This window comes from Amblyraja radiata, chromosome 2 (genome assembly GCF_010909765.2).
Source record: "Amblyraja radiata isolate CabotCenter1 chromosome 2, sAmbRad1.1.pri, whole genome shotgun sequence".
NCBI classification, from domain to species: Eukaryota; Metazoa; Chordata; class Chondrichthyes; order Rajiformes; family Rajidae; genus Amblyraja; species Amblyraja radiata.
In genome coordinates this window covers 129,612,740-129,624,543 of record NC_045957.1, presented here as the reverse complement: position 1 = coordinate 129,624,543, position 11,804 = coordinate 129,612,740, and the positions used below count along the sequence as shown (strand labels likewise).

The 11,804-nt window shown below is 46.1% G+C and overlaps 1 protein-coding gene across 1 annotated transcript; it reads right to left on the bottom strand.

The window, feature by feature from the left end:
• Positions 1–1,234: 1,234 nt before the first annotated feature.
• Positions 1,235–2,642, bottom strand: ptf1a (pancreas associated transcription factor 1a). Its single transcript, XM_033038990.1, has 2 exons — positions 1,952–2,642; positions 1,235–1,717 (listed from the first exon to the last, which is right to left on the bottom strand). Exons 1-2 carry the CDS (start codon positions 2,562–2,564, stop codon positions 1,515–1,517), a joined length of 816 nt encoding a protein of 271 aa, XP_032894881.1. The 5' UTR covers positions 2,565–2,642; the 3' UTR covers positions 1,235–1,514.
• Positions 2,643–11,804: the final 9,162 nt, after the last annotated feature.

Here is an 11,804-nt window from a genome sequence, read left to right as displayed (position 1 = left end):
ATCACTTTAACCCCTGAGCTGCTGCTGTTCTGACGTCAGAGCCGTAGGAGAAGCTGGGACACAGGCTGAGTGCCGCGGGAAATTTTCCTTCTGAAACACCTGCAGAGTATAGCAAGCACCAAGCAAGATTGCAAGTAAATGGGAACGAGGTTTTGTCGTGGTTCTCTTAGGACTTTATTCGCCTTCACATTAAACAAAATGACTAACTGGTCCTACAGCATAGTGGAATGCGGACACAAAAAAAGTCGCCATGCTCTCTTCATTGCACGATGAATCTGTTTGTAAAGTGCCTACAAAATGATTTACGTTCAGTTAAACCTGCAGGAGTTATTGTCATTCAACCAGTAGAAAATGCACGGAGAACATAAAAATAAAGCTTTGAACGGGACATGGGTGATTTTTCTGAACCAAGATCATAATCATTTCACTCCCTGGGTTTCAAAACAAACATATTTTCTCTCAAATATTACAATATGTGTATGACTCGAACAATGATATGCACCATTGCATTTTGATTTTGTTATTCCCTTTGGAATGACAATCGTTCATATATACTAGCCTGATTTAACAACTCTCATTCCAACAAAATAGTCTGACATCAAGACTTTATTCCAAATTGCTACGCTGAAGTCATATATGAATTCAGTAATAGGTTTTTCATATTTCGTGATATGTTGCAGAAGGCAAAAAATTGTATATAGTATTTGTATTTAAAAAGATGGCAATGTAAAATATCTATGTAATTTCTCAGAAGTGATAGATTGGGCCACTGAGATATATTGGCCATATTAATATATATATATTAAGCTCCAGATTTCCTTTGGAGAACAAGAAACTGCAGATGATGGAACTCAGCGGGTCAGGCAGCATCTATGGATGGAATGAATAGACAACGTTTCAACCCTTCTTCTCTCTGAATTTTCCATCAGTGGTTTGATTGTTAGTGTGCGTTCAGATCACGAACAATCTATAAATTGCTATAAATATGCAACTAAAGTTATTGCAATCACAGAGATTGCAATACTGCTTGAATTATTCAGCAGTAACCCTTCTTTTTGGCAGCCTAATGATAGTGTCTTGAAACTGCAACAAGTGTATATTTGACCTCACCGTGATTTGAACAAGTTTCCAAACCTCCTGAATCAAGAAATGTTTTTTATTTTATTTAGGGATTTATTTTGCACCGTAGAGAAATAGAAGATATATATTACAATAAATTAATTATCATGCGTAGAAAATATTTACGAGAAAACCCAAGACAATTATGCACCTTACTGGAAATGTAAACATTAGGAAGTTGATTAGCACTTGATTTGATAAATTAGCCATTCCAGCAGTGTATTTTATACAGAACTATTCAAAATAATAAATATATAAATTAATGGTTCGTTGGTTCACATATTAAAATATTCTTCATCTAATATCAACAATTACGTAATAATATATTAATTTTCATTAAATATAGAGGATTGATCATTAATGTTCCTGCAGCGAATTACAAACTTATTGCACTTTTACGAGGCAAAGTCAAAAGGTGGTTCGTTCTCAATATTATTCACAAAAGATTTGTTGTTAGATTTTCTGGGATCTTCTGGAGTCCAAACCTTCGCCGTCCTGATGATATTTTGTTCTTTAAGCTGATTCTCGTCAGTCCACGACAAAGAGTGCCCTGCCAGAGGAGGCAGACCGTAGTCTGGGTCATTGGGAGATGGCGATCCTAGCAGGAAAAAAGCAAAATAAGCGTCAATACTTTTTGCAAAATAACTAACTGTCTGAAGAAGTAGTTTGGAGACATATTTTCATTTTTGTTTTAAAAAAATATATAAAGTCAGAGGAATCAAGTGTTAATGCATAACATCCGCATTTATAAAATTGATGTTCCATTGAAGAATCTGATGATCTACAACCAATATAGAAACATGGTGCAGAATTAAAATGCCACTGTACTTACTTGCAACTCTATGGCAGATTATGACTTTTTTAGGTTGGACTGTAGGGTCGTTGTTTGAATTTCCTAAAGGCATGTCAGATTGAACAAGTTCGGTCAAGAAGTTGATGTAACCGATTGCCAGTCGGAGGGTATCAACTTTTGAAAGTCGTTTTTCATAAGGTAGCGTTGGTATGTGAGTCCGGAGACCCTCAAACGCATCGTTGATGGACTGCATGCGTCTGCGCTCCCGGACATTTGCAGCCTGCCTGAGGTGCTGCATTTCAACTTCTGAGCGGATCCTTCTGCGTCTCTTTGCAGCGCCGTCGGTTGCATTAAACTGCGGGGAAACCTCGGAAGCGCTGTCGGGGCAGTCAAAGGAAAAGGGCGAGGAGGACGAGGTGAAAGACAGGATGCCCGAGTCGCAGTGCTCCCCATCCCGCGCCAGCCTGTGCTCCTTGTAGTATTCGTTCATGTCGCTGCTCAGAAAGTCCACGTCGTTCTCCAGGAACTCGTCTGCGTCCAGGTGATGCCTGGGCGACTGGGCTGTGAACAGGTCTTCATCGTCCAAGTAGGCGGCGGCTGCGGCGCTGGAGAAGGTGTCGAGGCCGGCGAGCTGCTCCAGCACGGTATCCATGGTGTTGCCCGGGAACGGGAGCCGGGGGAGGGGGAGAGGGAGTGACTGGGGGGCAGTGTGACTGACTGGGGGAGAGTGTGAGTGACTGGGAGAGACTGGGAGAGGGTGTCACTGGGTGGGGGAGAGTGAGTGACTGGGGGACAGTGTGACTGACTGGGGGAGAGTGTGGGTGACTGGGAGAGACTGGGAGAGGGTGTCACTGGGTGGGGGAGAGGGAGTGACTGGGGGAGAGACTGGGGTGAGACTGGGGGGCAGTGTGACTGGCTGGGGTAGTCACTGGGGGACTGTGACTGGGGGACAGTGTGGGTGGAGTGTGAGTGACTGGGGGACAGTGTCACTGGGGTAGAGTGTGAGTGGGGTAGAGTTGTAAGTGAGTGAGTGAGTGAGTGAGTGAGTGAGTGAGTGAGTGAGTGAGTGAGTGAGTGACCCGCAGGGGCGACACGCGAGGCTTCTTATACAACACAGAGCGGCGCGTGCCGCCGGCCCCCGCCACAGCCAATGGGCAGCTCCTGTACCGTCTGCGGCTGGGGAGAGAGGATGGGGAGGGAGGGGGAGGGGATAGAGGGGGTGGGGAAATGGATAGAGGGGGTGGGGAGATGCACAGGGGGGGTTAGATAGATAGGGGGTGGATAGAGGGGGTGGGGAGATGCACAGAGGGGGAGGAGGGATAGAGGGGGTGGGGAGATGCACAGGGGGGGGATAGAGGGGGTGGGGAGATGCACAGGGGGGGGGGGTTAGGGGGACGGAGAGATATGGGGAGGGAGGAATAGAGGGTGTGGGGGGAGTAGGAAGGGTAGGAGATGGAAAGAGGGAAGGAGAAAGGGAGGGAGAGGGGGAGAGATGGAGGGGAGGGGAGGGGAGTGGATAGGTGGAAGGGGAGAGAGATGAAGGAGGGATAGGGGAGGGAGGAGAGTGAGGGAAGGAGGAAGGAGAAGGGAGGGGGAGGGAGGGAGAGAGGGGGAGGGAGGGGAGGGAAGAGGAGGGAATGGAGGGAGAGGCAGATGGGGGAAAGGAGAGGGAGGAGAGATTGTGGGGGAGGTCGTTGAGAAGGAGGGTGAGAATGAGAGGGAAGAGGAGGGATACGAATAGAGGGGGAGGGAGGAGGATAGAGGGAAGAGAGAGTAAGGGGGAGGGATAGAGAGAGGGAAGGGGAGGGAAAGAGAGGGAGGGGAGAGAAGAGTAGAGGAATGAGAGAAAGGAGAAGGAGGAGGAATGAGGGAGAGAGAGTCGGGGAAAGACGGGAGGGGAGGTGATCAATGAGTGATAGAGGAGTGATTGGAGGGGGATGGAGGGAAATATTATGAGGGAGAGGGGAGTGAGTAGGAGAAAGGGATGAGGAATGAGATGTAGGGGAGAGAAAATGAAGGAGTGAATGAGGGAGGGAGAGAGAAGGGTGAGTAAGAGGAGAGAGAGAAGGAGGGAGGGAGGGAGGGAGGGAGGAGTGAGAGAGGGGCAGGGAATGGAGGGAGAGAATGAGGGGTGGAGTGAGAAGGGGATAAAGCAAGGAAAGACTAGAGGAAGAGGGGTGGAGCAAGAGACAGCGGGGAAAAAAGGGAATGAGGGAAGGGAAGAGGAGGAGTGAGGAAACAGGTGATGGGGAGAGATAATGAGGGATGGGAGAGTTGGAGCAGTGATGGAAAGGGGAGAAATAAAGACAGAGAGAAGAGCAACAGGGGAGACAAAGAACAGGAGAGGAGAGAAAGAGCGAAAGAGATGTTTGAGGAATGAGGGAAGAGAGAGGAAAGAAGAGTGGGCATAAAGAGGGGAGTGAAGGAAAGAAAAGAGAGAAAGATAGGAAAGAGGATAAGAGAGGGTGAGCAAGAAAGGAAAGATGATAAACGGATGAGGTGGAGGAATGGATAGAGAGATGACTCAGAAAGAGAGGGGAGAGGAAGAGAGGAGGAAAAGAATAGAGGGGACAAGAATGTGTGTGAGAGAAACAGGAAGAGGAGAGTGAATGAGAAAGAGGGAGAGAATGAGGGAGGTGAATAGAGAGGGTGAGAGGTTTGTGGGAGGAGTGGGGAAAAGAGGAGGGCGGGGGAGTGAAGGGGATTTGAGATCAAATAAGTGACAGTGAGGAAAGTGGGAAAGGAAGCGATAAGGAAGGGAGAGGATACAGGGAGAACATAGTGAGGTAGAATGGACAGAGTGCAGGATCAAAAAAGAGGAGTTGGGAAAGAAGACAGAGGGAGAGAGTAAGCAAGAAAGAAAAGAGTAGTAGTAGAGAGGAATGAGAGAGGAAGGATGTTGTGGGAGAAAGAGGTGCAGCAAAACAGAGAAAGAACCAGGAAGGAGAGAGGGGTGAGAGAGAGGAGGAAAGGAGGGAAAGGGATGGAGAAAGGACAGAGATTGGAAAATGAGGGAGAGAACGGTGTGTAGTGTTGGGGGGGGGGGGGGGGGTGAAAGGGAATGGGAAGCAGTGAGTGTGCAATGAGAGTAAGAGGATTCAGAGAAGAGGGAGGTGTGTTGGATGGAGAGATAGTTGAGGGAGTGAAGAAGGAAAATGATGGTTTGGGTGAAGCAAAGCGGAGCTGGGAAACTAGAGAAATGGGGGTCAGGAGGAAAGGGAAAATGTGCATGATGATGGAGCAGGCCAGGAAAGAGTGGGAAATGGAGGGGGTAGCAAGGGGGATGCAAAAAGAACAAGAGGTAGTAAGAATGTAGAAGGGAAAAGGGAGCAAAGGGAATCAATGAGACAATGGATTAATGGCTTGGGCAAATGGAATGAAGAGTGAAAGAGGAAGAAAAGGGAGAGGTTAATGGGAGAAGATTTTTAGAGGGACAGAGGGAACGAAAGAGCAAGAAATGATGGTGAGGAGGTGGTGCGAGGGAGAAACATGGAGAAAGAGAAGAAAGTTGAAGAAGAAAGGTGCGAGGGATAGTAAAAGAACATGCTGATGATTGGGAGATGAGGTTTAGTAAAGTAGATGAAGACAAAATGGAGTGGATGAAATGAAGAATGGGAGTCAAGGGAGAGGAAAGATGAGATAAGGTGAATGAGGATTATAAGGGATTAAGGGCAGATAGAGTGAAGGTGGATCGAATGTGGGAAGGAAAAAATGAATGCAGGCATGAGGGAAAAAAGAAGAATGGAAAGGGAGGATTAGACAATAGACAATAGGTGCAGGATTAGGCCATTCGGCCCTTCGAGCCAGTACCGCCATTCAATGTGGTCATGGCTGATCATCCATAATCAGTACCCCATTCTTGCCTTTTCCCCATATCCCCTGACTCCGCTATCTTTAAGAGCCTTATCTAGCTCTCTCGTGAAAGTATCCAGAGAACCGGCCTCTACCGCCCGCTGAGGCAGAGAATTCCACAGACTCACAACTCTCTGTGTGAAAAAGTGTTTCTTCAACTCCGTTGTAAATGGCTTACCCCTTATTCTTAAACTGTGGCCCCTGGTTCTGGACTCCCCCAACATCGGGAACATGTTTCCTGCTTCTAGCGTGTCCAAATCCATAATAATCTTATATGTGTCAATAAGATCACCTCTCATCCTTCTAAATTCCTGAGTATACAAGCCCAGCCGCTCCATTCTCTCAGCAAATGACAGTCCCGCCATCCCAAAATTAACCTTGTAAACCTACGCTGCACTCCCTCAATAGCAAGAATGTCCTTCCTCACATTTGGAGACCAAAACTGCTCACAATACTCCAGGTGTGTTCTCACTAGGGCCCTGACAACTGCAGAAGGACCTCTTTGCTCCTATACTCAACTCCTCTTGTTATGAAGACCAACATACCATTTGCTTTCTTCTCTGCCTGCTGTACCTGCATGCTTACTTTCATAGACTGATGTACAAGGGCCCCCAGATCTTGTTGTACTTCCTCTTTTCCCAACGACACCATTTAGTTAATAATCTGCCTTCCTGTTTTTGCTACCAAAGTAGATAACCTCACATTTATCCACATTAAACTGCATCTGCCATGCATCTGCCCACTCCCCCAACCTGTCCAAGTCACCCTGCATTCTCATAGCATCCTCCTCACAGTTCACACTGCCACCCAGCTTTGTGTCATCTGCAAATTTTCTAATGTTACTTTGAATCCCTTCATCTAAATCATTGTAAATAGCTGTGGTCCCAGCACCGAGCCTTGCGGTACCCCACTAGTCACTGCCTTCTATTCTGAAAGGGACCCATTAATCCCTACTCTTTGTTTCCTGTCTGCCAACCACTTCTCTATCCATGTCAGTGCTCTACCCCCAATACCATGTGCCCTAATTTTGCCCACTAATCTCTTATGTGGAACCATATCAAATGCTTTCTGAAAGTCCAGGTACACTACATCCACTGGATTGGGGAGGGAGGCAGAGGTGAGTAAGGATGGAGTGGGGAGGGAGGGAGGAAGAATGATACATTTAGGGAATAATAACAGATCAAGGTGCAAACAATTGTAAGAGTGGACAGGACAAAGGTCTGAGGAAGGGAAAGAAACAAAGAGGAGGGAATTATTGAGAAGATCGAGTGGATTATAGGACAAGGGAAATGGAGGAATGAACGTGTGAAAGAGGGAGAGTAGGAGAGAAGGAATTTCTCTGTGTTTTTAAGAGCAAAGGGGATCATGGTAGGGAATAGCCAGTCAAAGTGAGAGAAGGTAAATGGAAATAGCAGGGAGCCTATAATGAGAGAGGGAAAAGGGATTAGGAGCAAGATGGGGGTAAGGAAGAAGAAAGTAGAGCAAAGTATAAGCAAGTAAAAGGTGGATACGAGAGAGAGCAGTCGGGGAGGAGTGGGAGAATTGTGGTAAAAGAAGGGGAAGAGAATGATAAGAGTGAAGGGATGGAGTGAGGGAGGAAAGAGAGAGGAATCATAAGGAAGGTAAAGTGAGTGATGGAGAATTGTGTTAAAAAGAGAAGAATGGAAAAAGAGCCAAGGAAAGATGAGGTCAATTGAAGGGAGGTAAATAAAAGGATTGATTAAGATAATTATGTTAGAAGAGAAATATGAACTGAAGGAGAAACAAATGAGGGAGGAGAGAGAGGAGAAACTGGCATAAAGGTGTGAAGGACTAAAAATAAGCTGTTAGAGTGAGATAACTGAAGAGATGGGTGGGGGGATATGTGTAAGAGAATAGAGAAGATTGAGAGACAATGAAGGATCGAGGTGGGGGTTGAGGAAGGGAGTATAGGAAGAGGTAAATAGTCCAGATATGTGTGGTTGAGGTATAAAGGAAGGTGGGATAAGGGGGAAAAGAGGAGAAGGATCAAAAGAGCAATGAAATGGATGAGAAGGAAATGAGTTGGGAGGAGTGTGGAGAAAGGGGGAATGAAGAATAAGGGGAGACAGAAATGAGGAAGCTGTGAAATAAGGTGGAGTTAGAAGTGGATGAAAAGGAGAGGGAAAGTAGGAGGAAGGACCAGGGGTGAGCAAGATTAGAGGGTGGGTCAGGAGAAGATAGCTAAAGTGAGAAGGAGAAGATATAGAAAGAGATAAAGAGAGATCATTAGTGAAGAGTGCAGAGAGAGAGAGTTCCATAGCAGGATGTTAAGGAGTTGGACAGGCTAGATGCAGGAAGATTGCTCCCGATGTTGGGGAAGTCCAGGACAAGGGGTCACAGCTTAAGGATAAGGGGGAAATCCTTTAAAACCGAGATGAGAAGAACTTTTTTCACACAGAGAGTGGTGAATCTCTGGAACTCTCTGCCACAGAGGGTAGTCGAGGCCAGTTCATTGGATATATTTAAGAGGGAGTTAGATGTGGCCCTTGTGGCTAAGGGGATCAGAGGGTATGGCGAGAAGGCAGGTACGGGATACTGAGTTGGATGATCAGCCATGATCATATTGAATGGCGGTGCAGGCTCGAAGGGCCGAATGGCCTACTCCTGCACCTAATTTCTATGTTTCTATGTTTGTATGATGTTCCCATTCTTTAGGGAACGGGGTTCTCCTCTCCCATCATAGATGAGGCCCTCACTCCTGTATCCTCGGCACCCCGCAGCTCCACCCTTGCTCCCACTCCCCCGAGTCAAAACAGAGACAGTGTCCCCCTAGCCCTTACCTTTCACCCCATCAGCCATCGCATACAACACATAATCCTCTGAAATGTTCACCACCAACCTTTCTGTCCTAGGTCTCCTCCATTGTCAGAGTGAGCAGGCATGAGACAGGAAAAACATGAAAAATAGAGGAAGAGAGATTGGGGCCCAGGGGGCAGCGCCCAGTTTATGCAAAAATGTTTTGATAATTGTAATGACACTGTTTTCTAGCCTGTTTACTTTTTTTCAATTGTACCTTAAAATAACACATTTTACCTGCTTGTCACTTCTTAATTTACACAGAAAATTTGTGATAATTATACCTTAACACGACACCAATTCCTTGCTTGTTTACACTTACGACATATTGATTTTTTTTAAATATTAAACCTACACCTACTTGTAACATGATACCTGTTCCTTGCTTGTTTACTCGAATTAGAAGTATACTTTACACAGGAATTTTTAAATAATTTTTTGATAATTATACCTTGAAATGACACAATTTCATAGAAACATAGAAACAGAGAAAATAGGTTCAGGAGGAGGCCATTCGGCCATTCGAGCCAGCAACATTTCCTTGCTTGTTTACCCTTAATTTATACAGTAATTTGTTTTAGTTATACCTTACAATAATACATTTTACTTGATTGAATCAGGTAAAAAAAACATTGTAGTGTCTATACCATACAGGCTCTTGAATGCAGTGTGAGTGTTGTGTACGTGTACGTAACTCTGTGCTCCCCGCCCCAACCCCGGCACGGTAGGCCTAGGGGACAGAGGAAAACCGCTACTCTACATGTGTGGAGCTGAGCGCTGGCCGTAGAGATGCGCATGCAAAGACGGTCGGCCCGCACCTGCATACATGCTTTCCGCAACAATCGACTAAGCGGATATCCACGCACTCAACCATCGGCACAGAGGCTCACTGTCTCGCGGAGAAATTCAAGATTCAAGATTCAATTTAATTGTCACATGTACCAATTAAGTTACAGTGAAATTTGAGTTACCATACATAAGTAAAAAGCAAAAATACACACAGCCCATAAAATAATGTTTAACATAAACATCCACCACAGTGGAATCAATATTCCTCACTGTGATGGAAGGCAATAAAGTTCAGTCAATCTTCCTCCTTTGTTCACCCATGGTTGGGGCCGTTGCTGACGGCCCGCTGTTCAAGCCCTTTCGTCGGGAAGATCGAAACTCCGGCGTCGGGATGGGTTGTAACACTCCGTGGCATGGAGCTCCCGAGTCGGCCGCTTTTTTCCGGACACCGCTGCTTCGCGGTATTAAAGTCCACAGGCCCCGCGGCCGGAGCTCCAACACTGGCGATCCTAGGTAAAAGATCCCAGGCTCCGCGATGGTAAGTCCGGGACGGATTTTACCGAATATCAAAATCCGCGGAAATTCACGGATCCGCAGAGAAATATGCCTGGCTGAGGCTAAACGCAAACTGGAGGAATAGCATCTCATATTTTGCTTGGGCAGCTTACAGCCCAGTGGTATGAATATTGATTTCTCCAAATACGAAACCACGGCATTCCCTTTCTATCCTTCCCCACCCGTCGCACCAGCTTCTCGTTTTCACTCGACAAACAGCTAACATGGTCTAGTTCCTTTATCATCATTAATTTTTTTCATATCTTTCATTCATTGTTCTTTATCTCTCTACATCATTGTTTATATCTTGTTTCCCTTACGCCTAACTAGTCTGAAGAAGGGTCTCGACCCGAGATGTCACCCATTCCTTCTCTCCGGAGATGCTGCTTGTCCTGCTGAGTTACTCCAGCTTTTTGTGTCTATCATTGTGAGAAGGAATTGATAGGAAGATAATGTGACAGGGGGTGAGACAATGAGAATGATAAACACGTTGTTTGAGGATTGCTGAGGGAAAGATAGTAGCAGAAGGGACTTTTTTATTCATTTAAGCTATTTGAGCATCTCAGTCTTCACATAGAACATCTCATTCTCCAACATGTCCTTTACCTTTAACGTGATCCCACCACCAGTCATATCTTCCCATCCCTATTCCTTTCAGCCTTCCAGATACCGTTCTGTCCACAACTCCTTGGTTCACTTGACCCTTCCCACCTAAACCATCCCCTCCCCAGCTATTTTCCTCTGCAACTGCACCTGCCCCTCAAACACCTGCCCCTATATCTCCTCCCTCGCATCCATCCAAGGACACCAGCAATCCTTCCTGATGACAGGCACAGGTTATTGATAGGGGACGATCAGCCATGATCACAATGAATGGCGGTGCTGGCTCGAAGGGCCGAAAGGCCTCCTCCTGCACCTATTTTCTATGTTTTTCTGTTTCTATGACACAGGTTTACATGCACATCCTCCACTGCATCCGTTGCTCTAGATAATAATAATACATTTTATTTATGGGCGCCTTTCAAGAGTCTCAAGGACACCGTACAAAAATTTAGCAAGTAGAGGAAAAACATGTAAGCGGAATGAAATAAATAGTAGAGACATGACTAGTACACAAATTAAAGACAGAATTCAATTCAAAACACAATATGAGGCAATTCAAGCACAGATGAAAAGGGAGGGGGACGTGGGGCTAAGGATAGGCAGAGGTGAAGAGATGGGTCTTGAGGCGGGACTGGAAGATGGTGAGGGACACGGAATTGCGGATCAGTTGGGGGAGGGAGTTCCAGAGCCTGGGAGCTGCCCTGGAGAAGGCTCTGTCCCCTAAACTGCGAAGGCTCTGTCCCCAAAAATAAGGGAGATATGGCCCTCCCTTATATTGGCAAGACAAGACAAGTGTAGAACCGACAACTGGTTCGCCAAACACTTACGCTTCCCTTCCCATACTGATCTTTCAGTCCTGGTTCTCCTCCATTGACAGAACAAGGACAGATGCAAACTGGAGGAACAGCACCTCATATTTTGCTTGGATAGCTTCCAACCTAACGTTATGAACATCAAATTCTCCAATTCTAGTTAATTGATCTACAAACAACACCCTCCCCCTTCTCCCCTTTTCACCAGCACCTCCCTCTCTTCCCTGTGACCCACGTGGACAGCCCATTTATCCCCTCCCATCTAATTCATTCCTCTGGCTTCACAATTTGCACTTCTTCTATCCTCATCTCGCACCTTTTGCCTTTTTATCTCTAGCCTTTGTCCAATCATCAGCCTAAGAAAAACTCCCATCATCTGCATCCACCTATCACTCACCAGGCTTTGTCCTATCACTCCTCTCTTCCAGCTTTCTGCCCCCACCACAATCAGTCTGAAGAAGGAC